Below are 22,540 nucleotides of genomic sequence, written 5' to 3' on the forward strand. Positions count from 1 at the left end.
CGTCTGATGTGTGACTCACATGTGACCGTTGGCTATTGTTGAGCCGAGGCAAAGAGTAAAAAAAATGTGTTTCCTGCTAAACATTGTAGGTTTCTTATCTCTGAGGTTTTGACTCATTTAGCCCAAAGGCTGACACTGATTTCAGTTCAGTCATTCTCTTTCTATTATCCTTAATGTACAACAGAATAAACTGGAGTGGAGATAGTGTTCAATAATACTGAAAATGTGTGAACTAGTAAATGTGAAAAGCATAGTAATCCATTTAGGTTTACAGCTTCATTAACTTTGCAAGATTTTGCTGGGATTTAATGGACGTCAAACAGGTATTAAAAAAAGACCTTTACTCGACCGTACCTTTCATGTATCCCAGCCTTTTAACATATAGTCAAGTCAATTTGTGGTAGTTTTGATAACTGCATTCTGTGCTATCATTGTTCGGTCATCAATTTTCTAATAAGGATTCTCAGCAAATTCACTTTATCTTCTGTGACTTTGAATGTTTTATTTTACAGCAAACATGAAAGTATTGGGCTATTTAGTAACTTGAACTGAAAAAAACAAACAAAAATAGAACATACAAGAGGTCTTCTGCGCTGGTTTTAGACTTTTGAATCGCCTTCAGATCTCAGTTTTGTTCAGCAATTTGACCAACTTTGGTTCTAACATCTGCCACTACCTGCAGTTCTCCATGTTGAATTCCCTTGCAATTCAGACTTCAGTACCAGGATGTCCTGCTTTCCATGTGGTTACATTTTGCAGTATGCAAGCAAGTATGCTACAGTATGCTGTAGTATGCTCATTAAAATTTAAACTAGAGGGTACAGTGTCAGGCTGAAGCATCGTATGCATTAATTCCAGCAATACACACCATACAGTATATACATGCTGAAAGGAAAATGTATCCAAATTATACTTGGAGTCATATATTGACAGTAATTATATATACATAGTCTGATTATCAGGCTACTGCTTCACTTTTAAAATGAACCATATTAGCATCTCCTGCTTGCTTTCGACCTGACAAACCACTTTTTTATTGAGTGTGATATACTGTAAGAACAGAAGGATCGCTCATGGCACTCTGCTTTGATCTCCAAGAAAAGCAGCGTCCCTCATCAGCATGTAAACTTTATGCTAATAAACACGTATAATGAAATATAGTACTCTGCAGGAGTTGCAGTGTACTGGGTTTTTTTTTGCTTGTTTTTGTGTGTGCCAGTCACTCTTTTTGAGCAAAGTACTAATAAATGACTATAGTTGACAGAGTTGTTACAGTTAGCTGTTATTTAGGACGCCGATAGTGGCAAATAATACTGCGAAACCGTAAAATCACATGTAAAGGATGACATTTATTAGCTGGGGAGCAAGAAAATAAATGATGACTCTGGCTTTACTGTTTGCGGACGTTAAAGCCAATCCATCAGCTACAAACACAGCTATACTTGTCCTCCACTTCTACGCCCTTGTGGTAAATTAAACAGCTTACCTGCTCGCTTTTGCCTCATTTTAGTTGCATTGATCTTTTAATATAAAATGTGAAAATAAAATCCACAAATATCAATAAGACCTTCAACGTAGTTCTGGCACTGTGTGATTTTTGCTTCACAAAACAAATGCAAAAACCAACACTGACTTGTGAATTGCAGCTTTGAAAAAATTACCAATGCCTATTTGTCACCATGGAATTAATAAAAACACCAATGACTGCAGTTTTTCTTTTCTCATATGAGATGTCTTTCTGCCATTACAATATTGGCTCTGCCCTCAATGTATGATCAACATGTTCATGCATTAGCTGATTGCTTTGCGTTATTTACAGCAGTAATTATGAGAGGAGTTTAAGAATGCAATCAAATGGCTTTTTGTTCTCTTTAAATTGCAGGGGGACAATTTATTTATATCTTCTGGAAAAATTAGAGATAAAAAAGTATCTGTAACTATCAGAGTGTTTCTATACTGTGACAATCTCATAAATTAAGAAGTTAATATGACTGAAACAGTTTTACTTAAAAGCACTTGCTTGAAATTTGTCATATATGATGCTTATGATTTGCATTTCCAGCTGTTTTGCATTGAAATTATTTTGAGTCCTTATTATGATCTACTAGGCATCATTGCTGCGTGAGGGGAAATATACAGTACTATACAGTATAGTGATATACAGTGTACCAGTCCGTGACTGTGTATGCACATGTGTATGTGTCTTTTATTTGCAGTAATTTGTTATAACCAGAGGGATCGGTGGTTGTGATCAAAAAAATAGCAGAGGGCTGCAGTTGTACCCTTTTGAAGATGAAGGTGAAGAAATTGAGACCCCTTTTTTGCACATAACATTCTAAAATTAAAATTAAAAATCAGATTTAAAATATGCCATTTACTATGGGTGTGTCCAAACTTTTGACTGGTACTGCATATTTAATATTTTTACTGTTCAAGTTCTGTTCACATGTTTTATGGGGTTTAAATCAATTCCTTTTCTTGGTCACTCAGAGACTTGTCCTTAAACAAACCCCAGAATTGTGTTGGCTGTATTCTTTGGTTAGCTGTTATGCCCAGTCTCTGGCTGAGCACACTCTGTATTCATTCATGATCATTTATGTATTTGGCTGCTTTTATCCTTCCCTCTGACCGGTCTCCCTGTTGCTACTGTGGAGAAAAGCACCAAATAATTCCATTCTTATCCAGGAGTTCCACACATATAATGTCTTAGCTTTTGTCCTGTCATGCAGTGTAAAATGTAGTATCTTATATACATAAAATACTACATATATAAGATACTACATGCGTGCGCTCATTTCTAATTTATTTGATTTGTCCCAGATGGACTTCATTGAAATTCCAAGAACAGCTAAAGGATTGTTAAAGCAAACCGAATGAATCTGACCACGGTTTAGAGTGCCACGATAAACAGTCTGCTTTTGTAAATGTGAGATCTGTTTTCATTTTTATTAAATGTAAAAAAAAAAAGCTGTTAAAATAAATTTTTTCACTTTGACATTAGGGGTTAAGGGCAGATTGAAGGGGTAATTTTATTGATTTTTTATTGTTACATGCAAAAAGTGTCCAAAAAAGTGAAGCTACTGTTGAAACATTTTTTGTTTTTGCCCACTATGTTGATTAATAATTCCATCACATCACTATGTTTCCATCTGGGTTTAGTACCCAAACAAACTGTAGCAGTTTGTATGCAAATTATTTCTGCTGCGAATGTTCAGTGATTAAGACATTTACTCTCAGTTTCTTATGCATCATTTATATGAATCTAATGTATTCTAATACAACAGCTCTATAATTAAAAACCTCCTTTGTGTTAAGTTTGCCTTTAACCTGCTTTTGTAAGGTCTTGTTTGAAGTATAAGGATTTTAGAAGCTGGAGTTGTTGTTCCTGCTCAGTTAGACTGCACTGCTTGGTTAAATGTAGGAGTGGGAAAAGTATTAGAAATAGCAACATTTCAATGCGTGGCTTTGTTTTGGTTTTGAATATTACAGTGGCAACTGAGTGATGAATATCAATAAATTCTGGTAACATTTTTTTATGATCTTGAAAGCTTTGACATGTTTAGTTCAGTCTTGAAATATAAAAACAAATTTGCTCTCTTTTCTCCTTCTTTCCTCACCTTTTCTGAGAAAGCCAAATAAGTCTAAAAAAACAGAAAGATTTCACAGCTGTAATCAAACAGAGGCTGTGTAAAAAAATTTTAAAGAAGTACTGATCTTATTTTTCATAATCTACAGGTGCAACAAGGGCCCATCCCTCTTGGCTTTTACTAGTCTTCTGAAAATCTTGACGTCAATCTTTTGATAGTGCGAGAGAGGATAGTTTCTCTGGATCCGGCTTGACTCATCATCCAAAGTTCCATCCCAACTAATCAGGTAAAGGCTCCACCATAACATACGTGCTGCCAGACTTGGCGGCTGATTTCTTGCTGATTTTAAAATTAAGCCCAAATGATTAAAACAAATTTGTGCTTGTCTTTTCGTAAAAAAAAAGAAAAAAAAAAAAGACAACATTAAAAAATAAGGACAGAAAGACATGAGTGCAGTTAGGCCCAGGCTCCTGGTTTTATACTGAGACCATCAAAATTATTACCGTCAGTATGATAATGATGAAAAATAAAGCATTGCTGTGCACAAGGACTGCTGCAGAAGCTCACCAAATCTGAGCAAATTAAGCCAAAACCAGCCAAACCTCATCTACTATCATACTAAGCCTGTTCAGAATCATATTCATCTATCCAGACATTCAAGATGAATAACTGTCAAAAAGAGGAAAAAGAAACATTTACAACAAGAGAGAGATAGCGAGAAAGAATGCCTGCTACCTCCACAGATGAAATGGCTGTGTGGGTGGACGTACATGTGAGTGCAGGCTGCTAGGAGCTATGAGTGGGAAGTGGGTACTGAGTGGGAAGAGAAGAGCTGCTTTAGTGAGACAATCAGCACCAAGACCCGCTGAAAAGCAGTCACGCTTTCATGGCTTTTCTTTGTTTTCTGTGTTCCAGGTAGTGAGGTTGGTTATGGATGGTTGACAAGAGTGCCTGTCCCTATACAGCATGCGTGTGTGTCTCAGGGTCACTTGATGGTCTGTCTCATTATTTCTTTCATCATCAATCATGATGTAGTTTTATGCAAGACTGCATAGAAACAGGATAAAATAGACTCAATGCACTGAATAGAAATAACATATTTTGAAAAAGTGAGAGTAAAGCTTTAAGAACTGATGTAAATAAACCAACCTGAGGAGGCTGCGTTATTTTGGTTAGTGCTGGTTTATGCCACAATATGATTCACATATAATTTCATGTTTAAAAAAAAGAAAAATGAGAAAAAAAAAGAAAAGTTGTACCCTGAAAAAAATGTTTATGCTGTCTGTGTATGAAATGGACATACACAGACAATTTTTTAAAGCATTTTTAGTGGATATTACATACGTGGACATATTCAGTTTTTATATACTGTGCATGTAAGAGCCTGTATCCAGTACTAATAACATAGTTTCTGGGTTGCTGCTGCTAAGAGGCATTATTTAATGCTGTTCAACATCTTTTTTGCTCCTGTGCCAAAAATCACACGTGTGCATATTCCTGAGATGTAAAGTCTTTGCTGCAGCAACACTTCGGCTGCTCTAATAAGGTCTCAGAAACCTGTTAAAGCTGACGTAAGATGGGTCTCTTTTTAGGTTTTAGAAAAGGGCCTTATTGAAGATGTGTAAAAAAAAAAATACACAGTGATGATTAATTTTAATATTTCAGATTCTTCTGTGAGTTTTTCTACAACTTAGGCGTTACTCCTAAATAATTCATCACAAAAAGGGAATGTAATACTTAGAATTTTCATGCAGTATTAGAAGCTTTTACTCAGGAACCTGTGAATAAAATTACCTGACCAGTGAGCTCCACATGCGCTCCATGTGTCCATGAGTTTGGACAAGTTGCAAAACTCTGTGTTCCCCATTGCTAAAGTATAACCAGCTGTGTGACTGCCAAGTATGCTCTGCCATCACAAAATCCTACTAAAGGTACAGTTATGCACTCTGGGAAAGCTAAGAGTTAGATGAGAGGATTCACCAGCTGCTAGTTAGTCTGAAGACTGAAAACACAGGAAACAGCTAGGTTTGCTCAAGTGGCAACTTCCAATTACAGTATTTCCTTGAAGAGCCACTTGAGGCTGGCTTCAAAAGTTTGCCAGTCTCCAGAGACTTTAATGTTAATATGCCTAGCTTCACACATGAGTTTTGGTCTCACACATTTCGATTTTATAAGAACTTGAAGCAACCGATGCTGTATGCTAGGATTCACCTCCACTGGTATTGGTGTAGTGGAATTACATACCAAATACAATTCTAGTATTTTATTTGTATGATATTGGGTACTAATTAACAGGTCTGTGCTTTGCACCAATAAAGTTTATGGATGCAGCTTGCTAGCATAATTAGCTTCATAATCAAGATGCTAAAGGCTGTAAACTCTAAATTAGAAGCTTAAAAATATGGAGTTCACAAACCAGTGAGCATCAGTGGTAACAAAATCTAACAGCATTTCCAAAACTTAGCAATTATCACGTTGTATCTCGTCTGCAAAAGTATAAAACTGACAATTTCCTGTTGTGATGGAGGGGCTATTTTCTGGCTGGGAGCAGTTTCCAAGGTGTTATGGTCTTAGCCAAGAAATAATCTGGTATATAACCCCCTAAAGATGGTGGACTGTTGTTCTGATAAGTTTTGCTTTTGTTCTGAGCTATGGTAGCTCTCTGAAGACTAATTTACCATATATGCATAGAGATGGTATCAATTTCAAGAGACTCTTTGCAAAAAATGCAATTTAAAAAATTTTTTTTTTTAATTTTTATTTATTTCCCCTATTGATTGAACAATTATATGAATGATCTCACTTTCTGACAAGTGCATGCTTAACACGTCTACACGCGTGCGACCTTGAACATACAACATAAAAGAGCACACATACTTGGAGACACAAGAGCTTGCATCCCTAGCCTCTCTTGCTCTCAGGCTCCTGCGGCTAGATGGCCCTCAGAGGAGAGCCCTGCAATGCAGCATCTGTGTGACTCACACATGCACAGACACACACACACACAGACACACACACACACACACACACACACACACACACACACACACACACACACACACACACACACACACACAGAGTGAGATGGCAGCATGTAAAAGTGTTCAGATCGTAGGAGGGAAATGAGGTGGTAGAGAGAGCACAGTGAGGAGAAAGATGAAGCCTGATGAAAGGTGGAGGAGAATGAGTAGGAGGAACATTGAGTGTAGGAGGTGGAGGAAGGTGAACAGGAAGAAAAATAACAGGTAGGAAGAAAATTTCTAAGTGCAAGAATGATAAGAAAGCAGACAAAAGAAGAGGAAGCAGATAAGAGCCATGGAAGTGACAAATGGACTATTTAATTAGCTCGGTGATTACATTGTCTGGAATGAATCTTTATGGCTGATGTGTTCATAGAGAGTTTATCACTCTCACTTCATCTATTTAAGCTGGACTCACATTGCGATTCATACTTGGATAATAATTGTTTTGAAACAAATGAAAATAAACTAGATTTCCACAGTTTGCAGGTTTATCTTCAGCATACTTCTGATTAGTGCGTGATGTCATCATTAGATTTTTGCTTTAACTAATTGCTGTTTTCATAGTGAAACAATATTATACGGGAACAACCTGTAATTAGTGTTCAATCTACTCCAAATTTGATGAGCAAAGATAATTCATGTTAGTTTATAAAAACTCCCAAACAATAAAAACACAATGGTACTCAACAGTATTCTTACTACTGTGGTAGGACAGGAAATTGCATTTAATTACAAATTACAATTTAAAATCTACAGTTTTCCTCTAAATGTATTACCTTTGTGTATTAGCTTGACAGCACACTTGCTGTTTTGAAGCCATGAGGATGCCTGTGTGGAACACTGTGTTGAAGCGAGAGTGGAGCCCAGATCTCCAACATTGTAGCTCAGTTGAAGTCAGTGAAGCACTGTGTTTATACTGCGCTGCTTTACAGTGTAAATGTGCAGGAGAGACAGCAGTTAACAACACAAGAAGACAAATCCCAATATTTGCTGTGTTTACAGGGTACCCACTGTCCCTTCTCTGAATAGCCTCTTTCCTGAGAAGCAGTTCTTAGAGGAGATGGTGAGTCAGGAGAGGAAAAGTACACTGAATGGTTTATTCTGAGGACAGACAGAGGAAAATTACCCCTTTCAAGATTTCTGATTGAAAAAAAAAATGTAAATAACCCACTGCTTTCCAGTAATACTGTAGCTAAAGTTCTAAACTGCTCAAGATATTTACTGAATTATTTTCAACACCTCACATCAGTGGTGTTTTGGAAAAAACAGCTTGTCACTGTTGATTCATTCCTTTTTAATAATCATTAGACGTAGGTGAAAGAAGCAGAGAGGAGTAAGATACCGCCCTCAAAAATGCTTTGAGAGTGAATAACAGTGTCAGCGTGTGGAAGCCTGGAAAGGAGATGTAATACACCTTAGTTTGACATTATAAAGCAGATATAAATTATGAATGTCCACTGAACATTTTTATTATGATTACTGTATGACTACAGTAATTATGATAAAATACCCACAAGCAACAAGAGCATCTTGGCTCAAAGAAGGTGAGCAGAAAGATGATTGGACTAGATGTGATGATGTCAACATTGGATTTGCATGGGAAAGTGAAAGTGATGTAAGAAGTAGACAAGCAGCCAAACACCTGGGAAATTAGGCAGATAAGTGATTGCAGATCTTCCTTATTGAACTTAAGCTTCATAACTATTCAGACAGAAAACCCTGTCAAGAAGTAATCATAATCACAGCAGTAGATCAATTTGCAGATCAAGAATTCTAGTAAAAAAAATAATCATACCAAAAATTAACTTTCAAGCTCATTAGAGTTGTACAAACTCAGGTTTTACCTTATGTACTGTATTTCCATGTGTGTTTGAATGTATTTCAAGAAATTGCTGCACCTATTTCCCATTCAGGTCTACTCTAAAGCATTATGTGAAATAAAGCAGGCAGACATAAAACAAAGAGCATAGAGGAGAGAAATTGTAATTCTAATTTTTTAATAAATAAATAAATAAGGTTAATTGTGATAGTTAATATCTTATGATACCTTTGAAACTTTATTTTCATTCTTCACCAAAGTTGTGATGAGAGAGAGGACCCGATGTGCCGTTGCAATTTTAAATGGCATTCATCGCAGTTGATTGATATTTGACAAAAAAAAAAAAAAAAAAAAGTTTTGAACTTTAGGAACTTTTCACTTCATTCAATATTGTTTTTCTCCTTTGTGAAAAGATTAATCTACCAAATCCTTGGGTGACAAAGTGGTGTTGAGAGCATTTTAAACATCAGTCAAAAGAGTTTGGCTCTCAAATAAATCAGGCCTTTGTTTGCAACACAGTTTTCAGAAAATACCTTAAACGCACACTGTTCAAGCTATATTATTCTGATGATTCTGATGATAGAAAAAAAGAGTCGGAAGCTTTAAATTCCTTTGATTATGTTTCAGATAGGCCTTTTAGGTTAATTTTACTGGATGGTATGAGGTCTCTGTTCACAACTAAATCAGAACAGGATTTTAAAAGCAGGTCAGAATCATCAAGTGCTATGAAAAATTGTCTTTCACTTTCATCCTTTTACAGAAGGCTAACTTGGAATGCCTTTGAACATTGTAATAAATATTACAGTATTACAAAAAAGGCAAGTTCATTTGTGTTTGTAAAAAAAAGAAAAAAAAATTTAACTAAAAGTTTATAAAATTGTTGCCCAATGCTTGTGGGGTTATTAATATTACAACAAAAACTTGATATGATATGATATGATATGAAAAAAATGCTCTAGATTAATTAATGGCTGTAATGTTTGGATTATTTTACAGACACTTAATGCTGAAACCTTAAAGAAAAGCACTTTTCTTAACAGGTTACTACACAGTAACATTAAAGTGCTTCACGCTACCACCCTAACTATCCAGTTGCAGCAGTGCCCTGCTCTGCTTGTCTGTTCTCTATTCAACTCCATTCTTCTCCAGGGCAGAGAGTGCCTGTCAGCATCAACCAGCCCCCTGGCAAAGTGCCACGGGCTTTTTGCCAAGTGCAACAGACCCACTGTCTACTGAGATGTTCAGCATCTTACTCTATCATATCACAATCATACCACAGTTAGTGTAATAACTGAGCATATGTATTATTTAGTATTTTGTAATGTAAAATTATACACACTCTGTTTGCTCTTGTCTACTTAATACCCACTGCTCCCATTTCTGTCTTTATTTATTTAACCAGTATTATTTTTAAATATGGAGTGAATACAGAGCATGTTAATTGGATTTGGTGAGACACTCAAATTCATTGCACCTTTTTAAACAGAAAGATGCACTTTCACATGAGTTGTGGCAATATATTAAAAATTTCCACTTTTGTTTTTGTTTGGGCTTTAATCCAGAAGGTGGTGCTGTTTTATTTATACACTACACCCTCGTGCAAAATCATGCAGCGCACACACATATTGTTACCATCATCACCAACAGCTCAACAGGCCTTGAGGAAGCCAGGCCAGACTCCCCTCCCCTCTTGTGAACCACCACTGACACCCTGAGCTTGGCCACCAGTCAGCTGGGTCTGGAAAATTGCCACTGAGCTCAATGTGACCTTCATCATCAAACAGACAGTATGTAGACATGGCACGAGGACAGCAGTCTCATTTCTGAATTTTATGACTGCTTTAATATTGTGATGGAGTCTTGTACAGGGACAGAGTGAGTGAACAAGCAACAGAAGAGAGAGTGATGGTGAAGGTGCTTTCCTAAATATACTGTGGCTTTTGGACCGAGACAGAGGGAGCATTTATGTAAAGCAGTTGGGGAGGTGAAGTGTTCTTTGCTGTGAAGTCTCTGTAAAGGTTTCATTCACACTGGTGTTCCCTTCAGAGGTGAGTCATGCAAAGCTCCATTGACTCCTGACTGATCCATTTAGGCTGCAAAGGCTTTACAGCAATCCTATGTTCTGTTCTTTTCTGGAATATTCTTTTGGTATGTTTATAGCCACTGTGCCCCTCTGTGCTCTGTCTATAGGATTCAGTCTGAACATTTTTCCTGGTATATTCACACAACGCTAACAGTTCAGCTCAACTATGATCAATACACCGAAGTTTACAAATAGTGTAACTGAATGTTAAGTCTGCCAATCATAACATAGTTTAGCTATGTTAGTGGTAACACACCTCTTTTGCAAAAACTTAGAAACCTTAACAGCTATTGCATTTATTACTGAGATATTAGCAAACACATTCTTTAAAATAGTAAACATTAGTTCATTAGTTTCTTTTTATAGATAATGTCACCTGCATTTCATAAATATTCAACCATAGCACGTGATATTGGTGCGAATAGCCTGGCTCTGCTTTCTGGAAAGCTGTTACGGTTTGCAGGATTGGTGAACCCCAATAACGGGACTCACAGGCAGACTTAACAAAAAACGGACCTTTAATAAGGTAGAAATCCAAGAAAAAAACAAAATCCAAGCTGGCAACAAATTGGAAAATCCAAATCTTTAGTAGAAACAAGAAATACTCAAGGGGGGAAAAACACAATCCACAAATATAAGAGTCCATAAAATAAACGGCAGGCTGAGCACACACAAGGATGACAAACAACAGTCTGACAAAGAACAAAGGAAGAGCAGGGCTATAAATACACACAAGGTAATTAGGGAAAGTGGACAGAGGCACAGATGAACCCAATCAGGGAAATGACAGGAAGCAAAACTCAAACTAAGGCACAAGAGACAGAAACTGAGAAGTAAAACAGGAAGCAATAAACACACAAACTGTGGAAGGTTAAACAATAATGTACAATGAAGTAACAACTCAAGGGACAAGACTCAGATAACAAACTTCATGAATGCTAAACTAAGACTCAATATAATGAGAACATAAAAGGTTCAAAACTATAAGTACTTAAATAAGCCAACAAGGAGCATTGATACAAGAAGAAAACTAGAACATGATAAAGGATAAAAACAAAAACAAAAAATATGTAAGAATAAAACTATCCTGCAACATACCATAAAAGAACGTGGAAATGAAGACAATAAAACACAAGGAAATGGATACAGTAACACAATCTTACTACATAAAAAGTAACAAACATATCAAAAACAAGAAAACACAAATATTTTAGAAATCTGACAAAAACTTGTTTCTTGTAAAGCTAAAAACTATATTGTTATTTATTTATATTTATTATAAATAATAATATACTATTTTTCTGCTTTTTTGTACAACAGTACATTTGAAAGTTTATGTATAACAACAATAATATTATTTTAGCATTAAAAATGATCATTTCAGTCAAAGAGCTTGCACATACTGGTTGATTAACCATTACAGAAACATAAAAAATCATTTTGGTAATTAGCAATGCTGTTATTTTAGGGCAGCTGTGGCCTAAACCTTGGTGGTCTAACAAAGTTGTTAAGCACTGTATCACTGATCGTTGACAAATATTTACATTATTTGTAACAACATTTTCCTCCTTAACACATTATATGGACATATTGTCTTTGCATACAATATGTGGGAATCACCATTCTAGTTTTCATTTATTATATTCTGTTCCATTCTCATGTTTGGCTGACAGTGAATAGTAGTAGTTAATGTACTGTGAATGTAGTACCTAGTGTTCACTGTAGCAGTACCTTGGTCCCCGGCTGCAGTTATTGACTTCTTTTTTCTCATGCCGACTTCACTTCAGTCTGGCTCTCTGAGGACTGCAGAGCTAAATGACAAATTGCTTCTTCACACACACCCTTATGCACAACTGCACAGGCTGCCCTGCGAACGCTACCATCAACAGCCCTTCTGCAAAGATCACCAATTCCCTTTCAGAGTATTTCACAATTTTCTCTTTCTCACTGAGCCCTTTGTTTATCTCTCTCTCTGTCCTTCAAGGTCAGATTCAATTGAGTGTAGCTGCTGTGCTATTGTGAGACTGAAACGGCCTCAAATAAGCATTAAAAAAAAGCATATCATGTACCAAATACGAATATTAATAATAACACAGGTCAGCACAGCGATTTCACATACACACATTTATTGATCTTATACTACATCAAACCCATTTATCTCTCGTAGCCAGGTAGTTAAATCATTGATGTTCAGTTTATCCCTGCTTCAGGTGGTTATAAGAGCTGATCAATAGTGTCAACCTGCTGCTTCCACTTGATCCCCTCTCCATGCTGTTCTGATCAATCTTCTGCACTCACTATGAGACATGGTAAATGGTAAATGGACTAGCTCTTATATAGCGCTTTTCTACTCAGTCAGAGCACTCAAAGCGCTATTACAACATGTTTACATTCACCCATGCACTCCCATTCATACAAGCACTTCCATGTTTGCTAAGCTAAGTGCTTTTTAATTAACTATCATTCACACACATTCATACTCCGACGGGACGGTCGGAGAGCAACTTGGGGTTAAGTATCTTGCCCAAGGATACATTGGCATGTAGCCTGGAGTAGCCAGGATTCGAACCGCTGACCTTCTGATCAGTAGGTGACCTGCTCTACCTACTGAGCTACAGCCACCCCAATGAGAGTCAATCATTTAAAAAGGCACTAGTCTTAATATGTAGGAGTTTAAAAATAAATGTATTCAATAACAAAGTAATATTTGCTGTTTCAACATAAAAAAGAATGTGACTACTGCATCATAGCGGAATTAACAACAGCCCTGTATCGTGAGTTTAAGACTTACCGTGTAGAGAAGTCCTAAAATGATCACATCATGCTGATCAGCTATATCATTCTTCCATTCCAAGTATTGGAAATGTGACACCTTTTATTTCATTGCACCAGTGCACTTTTTGTTTCTGGAACATTTATCATTGGATTTTCACACAATCGTAGTATTATGCTGTATGTTGTAACCTGATTCAAACTATTTGTCAGATGTTTGACTGAATCTTGTCAGATTGATCTGAACCCACCTTTAAACACCACAGCCCACCATGACTCACCAAAAATCCAAAGTCTGCTCTGTTCATTTTCAGCCAGTTGTGTTTTCCATCTGAGCCACTGGCTGTATGAGTCATTACACACAACCACACAAATCAATAGGGTTTCATCCAGTGGTTGTCATCTGCCAGCCAGCACCCAAGGACAGCATTTCACATAACCATCCACACTCAGACACATAGCCGCACTGTTGACAGTGAAGCTCAGTGAAGCTGCAGCAGGGATTATAACTGACAAAAAGGAGAGATTTGTGATCTGACTGATGTAACATGTCCTGGAGCCTCTTCTGGTCTGCATGCTGTTCATTCTCCTTAATTGCTAACATGGCAGTTGATAACAGACTGAATTTTAACCACTCCTCATCTTTGCTCCTCCCTCCTCTTCCTCCTCTTCCTGTCTCTAATCCAGAAGGAGAGACCCCAGCCCTTGTTTAACCTCCTCAGCTGCTAGCTAGCACCAGCATGTCAGACAGTCAACAGCCAGAAGATGGTGCCCCCCAGTGGGACCCATCAGGGGGGCAGGAGCCTGGTGGTACCCATGGAGCCAATGGATACTCTTCCTCAGCCTACAGGACCTGCCAGCCTGGTGGGACCCACATGGCCACAGCCCCCTACTCTGCCAGGGAGAACGGCTTCAATGGGGAGCTAACTGGAGCTCATGCTGTAACTGCAGGTAATACATCCATGCAATTTTACCTTTTATCTTTTATGCTTGCATTAATAGAATGATACAGTATTACACATCCTGTATATCAAGCTGTCATTCCATAGTTATTCCTGGGGCAAATTCCATAGGCAAGAGGGAAGGTTTTGCTGGGGAAAAGAGATTTTCTTTAAATGAACCATTTAAATGAACCAGAAATGTAGTGAGATGGGATTATCAATGGTATCAAAAAGACTAAACATTTTAAGTATGATGAAGCATCTCATGATTCTGACTTTATTGTGTTTATTTGTTAAGTAGCAGTAGACTGAAAGATATGGAACGACCTGCAAAAAAAAGGTCTTTAGGAAAGATTAAATAGGGTCAGCACTTTGATTTTACGCAATTATACATATATATATATATATATATATATATATATATATATATATATATATATATATATATATATATATATATATATATATATTAATTTTACACATCTGAAATGACTTGACTGTATCTGAAATCTCTCAGTTCCCACTACATACATAGGTAGGATTACTACAGTATACTCTAAGTAAGTACAAATACACTCTTGTGTATTTAAACGTACACAAGCAGGTAAATGCATTGTGGTAACAGACATGTAAAGCATTAAAACTACAAGCACAGCTGGCACCCAATGGAGAGTAATAAACATGATAATAGGGAAGACATTTTTTTTTTCTGTCAGGATATAAGCCTACTCATGAAGATGAAATGAGGGCTCTAACACTATGTGTTTTATTATCTGTTGGGATGTAGTCAAGGCATATGTATTAAACAGCTAAATTTCTTTCAGTCTATTCTGCCTTGTTTTGCGTGTAGAGAATTTTTGGGAAAAATGTTTAACAGAAACTCATTTCCTTATAAGCACTGTAGGTGGTGTCAGGCGTGATGAACCTGATCAGCAGTTTCATACTGAGTCTCAAGTGTGTGTTTGCTTTTGTTTTATTTTTTTACTCCAGTGCATGTATGAATTTGGGTTTGTATGACTGTGCACATTGGTACGCGTGTGTTTGCACATTAGCATAAGCGTGTTTGTGTGTTAACACTGTTCTTAGGTTTGTATGCTGGATAGCGATGTGTTTGTGTGTGTTTGTGTGCCGTCTCCATTCTAAGCACTCCAAGCCCTCACTGCAGTCACATACTGTTATTAACAATGCTATAATTAACACATAAAATCTGTCTCTCTTTACCCCCCCCCCCCCCCCCTCCAATCGCCAGCCTCACTTACACCCTGGAGACAAGACCAATAATGTACCAATGGTGTAACCATGGCAACAGTTCCCCTACAATTTACTTTGCCAGGCTTTTGTTCTTTTCAACTGTAGCTTACCACAGACAAGACCAAAAAGCATGCAATGACAAGACCCCAATTAACCTCCCATCTCCCCATTATTGTGACCTAACAGTTACTAATTTTTGCTCTGATAACAGTGTTTTTGAGTGACCATTTTTATGCCTTCAGTATCCATCTTTACTGTACTTACATTGTCTACAAATGAGTGAGCAAGTTTTTCAGGGAAAGTAATGCATGGTTACTTACCTGTACAGGTCAACAGTTTTTTTTTTTCCTGGTCAGGCTAAACAATGCTAAACAAACTCCTAATTGTTTTATGTTTAATTAACATACAGATTTTACAGCTCCTAATGTTATCCTGTGGAGTGCGCATTGGACCAAATCATCACTATTGTGATGCAAATAAATTTGTCAGTGACCCTTTCCAAGTCTGATTGTTTTTTAGTGCTTATGACTTGTACACTTTCAAGGTGTGCAGTTTTCACCTGTCACAGAGATTAAGTTTTAGCAAAACTGATCTCACATTACAGCCTGCTCAATACAGTGTTTTAGCCAGTGATTCCCTGCTATTGAACACATTTATATGGGTTAAAACGAGCTGGCAGACCCCTGCAAATCAGATCCAGTCACATGCAGTATTCAGAGGGAACAATCTTCGGGATGTCCCATTTTTTGATCTAATGAATGATCCATCAGAGAGAAGAGGTTGTGATCATAAGGATGTCTCAAAAATCAGATGACCAACCAATATGTCTATTATTACCAGAAGCTACCATTATTCTTACATACTGACTAATAATGATGCACTATAGTTTCAAATGGACTAAATTAATTTGTAAAAATTGAAGACTATCAAGAAAAATTCCTGATCTTTACCAGCTTTTATAGATGCTGGTCTATAACAATAATAATTATCAGTATATCAATTTTTGGAACAGTCTGCTTAAAAATCACATTCTCTCAGCAGTTGTGTAACCAAAGCTGTGCTTATCTGCATCTTGTCAACAGACATTAGCATTGCCACAGAGCAGCGCAGTCTGCGGGATAAGTGGGTTAGGAAGGGTGGCAGAAGGGCTGATGCTGGCACTTGGTGAGCCTTCCCTCCCTGTGAAAAGCTCTTCAGACACAACAAGAACTACCGAAGCATGAAATTGCCCTCTTGACTTTACTTTGAAACAAAGTTGGAAAAAACCAGTCGGCCAGTCTACAAGTGGTCAAGAGAAAGAGATGAAGAGAGGGACTAAGAGTCAGAGTTAATAGCAACAGAAGGAAAGCAAACAAAGGATTGTTGAACTGATTATAGGGAGTGGTTGGCTTACATAAATCAAGGAAGCCTTGGTGTTATACTAGGGCTATTGCATTGACTGATGTATGTGTCATTTAGCTGAGGCGAGTAACTGGGCATAGAGTCAAGAATCCTGGACATGATTTTCTGTTGTTAGTGTCCATCCATCTCAACAACCTAAATCAGTATGTTTGGCGGCATCAGAGAGGAGATTTGCCCAAATTAATTTCTGGTGTGAAGTATGAACACAAAAGTGGACAAATGCAAAGTGTTAGAATTTCTGAATCTGTGAGATATATTGAATGAAGAATTCATGCAAAACGGAAATATATCATTTTCACAGCTTGTTTGCCAACGACTCACAATATAAGTCGACCAGAGACGGCTGAGATAGTTTGTCACGCTTTTTTGTCAAGCATATTTTTATCATCACAGAAACTTTTCTGCATACTTTTTAATAAAACAATAATAATACACACACTAAATGTGTGTCTCAGATCTGTAGGTTTTGGGTTAAGTAAGCAAAAACTAATTGCTAGTGTTTTAAATGTACTGAACACACACTCTTAAGAATCACCTAAGGGTAATATAATGTGTGAAAGCTGTCTCTTCTGATTAAGTGGCTAAAGAAATGGAGGGGATGAAGTGATATCGCAGTTGTTGTCGCAAATATTGCTCATGTGATCATTTACCAATTAATTACTTTAACATTTTACAGCTTTATACCTTCCGAGGGTGGCTGCCAGATCATTTTCCTAACCCTAGAGTAGATCCACTTGAAAGTAATAATATTCAATAGCAATAAAGGTTTGAATGTTTGAGTGTGCTGAGCTGACAGGAAGGCACCGGTAACTTAAATAACCACTCATTAAAACCAAGGTATGCAGAGGAGTATTTTTGAACACTTTGGGCTCCTTAATACCAATTGAGCCTTATTTAAACATCACAGCCTACCTGAGTATTGTTTCTGACCGTGTCCATACCTTTATGACCACAGTGTATGCATCTTCTGATGGCTGCCTCCATCAAGGTAACACACCATATCATAAAGCTCAAATTTTTGTTTTGGAAAACAAAATATAAAAATAACAGTTTTTTTTTAGGGAGGAGGCAGTATTCTGTTCCACTTAGTTTATGGTTTTATTCAGAGAAAAAAAAAAACAAGTAATGCATTTTTAGCAAATTTTTATAAAATTCATTAAACCTCCATCATGTATCAAAAAAAAAGAAAGAAAACAAATTAGAGTCATCATTTCCTTTTGATTAGTAGCTGCAGACATGGTGGTTGAAGCAGAGTGACAGGATTCTTGCATCTGAATTACGTATGGACCCAAGTCAATGGCCCACTGGTCTGTTGCTATGGCAACCACTTGCTTTACACATTTTGGGTGCCTGTTGGTATCATGCCAAACACCACTCCTGCTCTCTCTGTGCCCTCTCACTCCTGCTCTGTGTGTGTGTGTGTGTGTGTGTGTGTGTGTGTGTGTGTGTGTGTGTGTGTGTGTGTGTGTGAGTGTGTTGGTGTGGTGCACCGTTTGTGCCATGCGTCGAATTTGGGGCTAGTCTAGTCACAGTCTCAGCTCAAAGAGGGAGCATTCTGAGCTTCGGTCGCCTGTCCTACAGGTAATACATGCTTTTCCCTTACAGCGAGAGTAGGTCTGTGTACACGTATGTCGTTACTTTTGTTTAGTGATGTAGTTAAGATAGATTCTGCTGTCAGAGCCAGTGATAGGCAGGCTGCTATGTCATTTGACATCACTTCATCAGAGAATGCTGAGACAGCCATACAAGGCTAGTTTTTGTCAATGCCAGCTGGCTTTATGGATGTGACAGGGTTGTGCATGTGTTTTTTTTTTTTTGGCACTGCTAATGTTTTGTGAATGTGCATTTCTGTAGATTTATTTGTAACACAAAAAGATCCATGATTTCCCAGTGAACCCAGTAACCTCTATGTCACTTTTGACTGTATGTGTCTGAAAGTAGGGGCATTTTTTTAGCCACCAAAGGGCTCATACATAAATCCCATCTGCTGGAGTAGAGGTTTTTCACCTTGCATTGCTTGTATGCAGAATATATATATATATATATGAATATTTGACGTATAAATTGGCTACTTCCCTGTGCTGTAATAGTTAGAATAGCTTCTGTAAATCTTTATATCTTGCTTTGGGAAACTTAGGAGATTTAACCAGTATCATTATATGAACACATCTGACTATTGTGAATTTTGTGCCAAGCATAAATAAAACATACTATTCTCAATTTTTAAACTACAGAAAATCCACAAAATGTATCAAAAAAAATAATGAAAATCATCTTTGCATTTGTTAATGTGGGAAAACAAAAAGCAGGAAATGCATCTTCTTCACAGGCACTGCAGTCTCACGAAGAAACTGAACCATTCACAAAAATCTACAGGCTTTTTTTTTATGCCAGTTCGTAGCTTTAGGGACTGTTGTTTGATGTTACAACCATTGAGGAGGTTTGAAGAGGACACTTTTTCTCTACTTTTCAGTATCAGATGAAAGGATTTTGCCTGGAAGCAGTGAAAAAGGTGGTACACATTTATTGCACTTTGGTATTGAAAATGGGAAATGGCGGCTTTGAGTTGGTGAGTGGGCTGTGTTAAGTGTTCCCGGAAGAAGTGAATGTATGTGGGTTATTGCGTGTGTGCGTATGCCTGCCAGCTTGTTTGTGTTGATGTGTGGGTGACACTGGAAAGAAAAAAGGTCCTGAAACAGCAGCAGTAAAAAAGCATCACAATGCCATCCAGCCCTACATAACCACTGTTACTATAGAAATGATAGTTTTGTTTAGTACTCTGCAGTCATCTCTGATTCATACGTTGCATGCATGCAGGCAAAATGATGAAAGCTGAAATACAAATACAGGCCAGTTTCATAGAGTGCCCCTTTTGTATCCTGATTTAGGACAAAACTATGTTAACACACGAATACATAATTGTCACAGATTTGCTTCCTTCTTTAAAATTGAGAACCGCTTGATCTCTGGCTTACCTGCTGCACTGCAATATTAACACCTGCTGCCAACAAGCATTAGACAGACAGAGACAGACAGACAGACGTCTTGCTAAATGTTAACACTAGCATTGCCATCTAACATTACTTATTTTTTCTTTTGAAAGATCAAAGGTGGTTACAATAGCTGTTGAAAAAAAAATCAGTTTCCATTTTCAAACAGATCTGATTTCAGAATAAATCCAACCCCACACTGTAGCATCAGAAACCCAAAGCTAACTTTGCTAATGGACACCAAAGCAAAATTTTTATGATTATATAAACACTGTTGAAAACTAAAGCGTACTAAGCTGTCATGGTCAGGGGCTGAAGCACCAGTGGTTTAGTTCAATCTAAAGATAAGTCAGTATATATTAAATGTTCTATCATCTGTTATGATTATTGTATATGTAGGTGCCAATTTAGTAGTAAACACATATACTGTATAGCCCCAGCTTCCCACTTTGTGCTCCCTGGTTTTCACCATGTAGTCATGGTTTCAAAATGCTTTGGAGTTTTTGGATTTCTTTTTTTTAAATTAATGTTTCCTGTTTGGTTTCACTGTTGTTCTAGGCTTCTAAGTTTTTGATCATTATTAGATTCTTCTTTTGATTTGATTATATTTACAGTATCTTAAGCATTGCTTCTTATTGTATAGAACCCCCCCCCACCCCTTTTTCTTCATGTCTCAGTTCCATTTATAGTCACTGTTCATGTCCTGTTTTGTGATACCTCGTTTCCTTTCATGTCTTAATGTGCGCTTTAGTTTCTGCCTCTTTATTGTCTTGATTACATTCAGTTTCTCATTCCCAACCAGTCCTCTGTGTATAAATAGTCCCGTCTTCCTCTTTGTCAGTTCATCTGTTGCTCCTCCTGTAAGTTTTCCGTGTTCCTTGTTCCTGCTCTTTGTCGTTTTTGTTTTTGTATTTTTGGTTTAGTTAGTATTTGCCTGCCTTCTCTGGACTGTTTTATCAGCTTAGAAATAAAGCTCAGTTTTTTTTTGTTCTGTCCTGCATTTGGGTCCACCTGTGAACTGTGTCTTCATACAGCAACCTTTCCTGCCTTATGTGAAACACTTTAAGTGCTTCACATAAGAGACTAGGAGTACTGCAGACATGCTTGTATCTTTCTTTTTATGTCACACCTTTGCTTTTACTGCAGTTCCTATTTTTATCTCTGCTGTACAAATAAATGCAAACATTTCAAATAAATCAATAAAAATTCTGTAATTTCAAGTCAACATGAACAGGACTGGATTCAGCTCAGATTTGATGGATTTTAATGATATTTTAGTTTAAAAAAATGAAAACCAATCATACACAACTGACAGTATTGCACAATACCATGTCACTCTTGTATTTATACATGAAATGTTGTTGCATTATGTATCTCACTTCCAGTTTCAGCAACATTTTTAGAAATAGTTCTGTGTGTGCTATTGAAATTTAAAATTGTGTATTTCCTCTGCTGTGATAAAACTAGAGAAAATGTTAGACATATTTAATCATACTTTGTGTCTGCACTTTTTGTAAAGGATGTTGGGTTCCCATGGTGACACTTGCAGCCTTCACTAGGAGACATGGTATTGTTGGTGTTATGAAGACAATTTCAGCCCCCTCACGCTGCCTTTCATCTCACATTTTGAGTGACATGAAAAAATACTGTAAAGCAAAACGGATGGAGAATTAGACAGCTGTTTATAGCTGTCTGTCCCCATGTGTGGGTGTACAGCATCCTTCTCATTATTACACATTTTAAAACTGGAAGCTGCCCAGTACTGCCAGAGTCATGATATATTTGAGCAGCTGGGTATTTTACTTTTTTAAAGTCTAGGCTTAAATTTAAAGTTTATTTCTTACATCTGTCTGGTTTAAGCTTGTTTGATAATATTGCCTTGACCTTGTTTGTCTGTGTCTGGGTAGAGCAAGTGTCAGCACGGATTGTACAAGAAGTGACAGCAGAGGCAGTGGCAGTACTGAAGGGAGAACAGGAGACTCAAAGACTGCCATCAGGTGAGATATAAAAATGCACATATACTCTTTAATCATGCTGCACAGCAGCAACAATGGGAAAAATGTAATATTCGGCCCCCTGTTCACATGCGGCTGGACCCTATCCTTGCTGGCCCTGGGTGCATAGGCAGGGTGTGCAGTGGCATTTTGCCTAACTTGCTTGTACTTGAACATAGTGAGGAATCCACAATGCCCAATCTGTCTGCTAGGCTGCTGAAAGTTTTGATCTGTAGTTACAGCGTTAAAGCTGGGTGTTCAGGTGAGCAGTGCAGCAACATACAGAGATCATTAACCTGAAAAGACTCACTAATTTAAGAATGTTAAAAACATATTGCAGTAAGGAAAATATGTTGTGAAAGCAGAAATGTCTGTATTCATCCTCAGCTTGCTCCTGTAGCTCTTTACATAGATCAGTTGTTTGATTAATCTCAAAACCTGCACACATGAAAACCAGGTTTCTGGTCATCAGACATTTACTTGGAACAGTGTACCTGTAGTAACAAGAGTGGCTCATACTCCCCTCCTATAATTAGTCACTTTAGCCTATCTCTTGCTCTCTGGCCCAGAGATAGGCTAGGCAACAGGATCAAGCAAAGAACAGCCACTTATATAATACCTATAATGTGCGTAACCACAATGTAACATTGGCTGTTTGTATCTACGGCAATGATATATG

The 22,540-nt window shown here is 37.4% G+C and overlaps 1 protein-coding gene across 1 annotated transcript in view; it reads left to right on the forward strand.

Annotated features, from left to right (window-relative positions):
- The window catches only part of map2 (microtubule-associated protein 2), a 66,845-nt gene that overhangs the window by 9,181 nt on the left and 35,124 nt on the right, over positions 1-22,540 (forward strand). Inside the window, exons 2-4 of the mRNA XM_030758146.1 lie at positions 3,736-3,873; positions 13,972-14,235; positions 21,775-21,864. Coding sequence (XP_030614006.1) covers positions 14,025-14,235; positions 21,775-21,864 — 301 coding nt within the window. The 5' untranslated portion in view covers positions 3,736-3,873; positions 13,972-14,024. The remainder of the gene's footprint in view (positions 1-3,735; positions 3,874-13,971; positions 14,236-21,774; positions 21,865-22,540) is intronic.

This window comes from Archocentrus centrarchus, chromosome 21 (assembly GCF_007364275.1).
Source record: "Archocentrus centrarchus isolate MPI-CPG fArcCen1 chromosome 21, fArcCen1, whole genome shotgun sequence".
In the NCBI taxonomy this organism is placed as follows: Eukaryota; Metazoa; Chordata; class Actinopteri; order Cichliformes; family Cichlidae; genus Archocentrus; species Archocentrus centrarchus.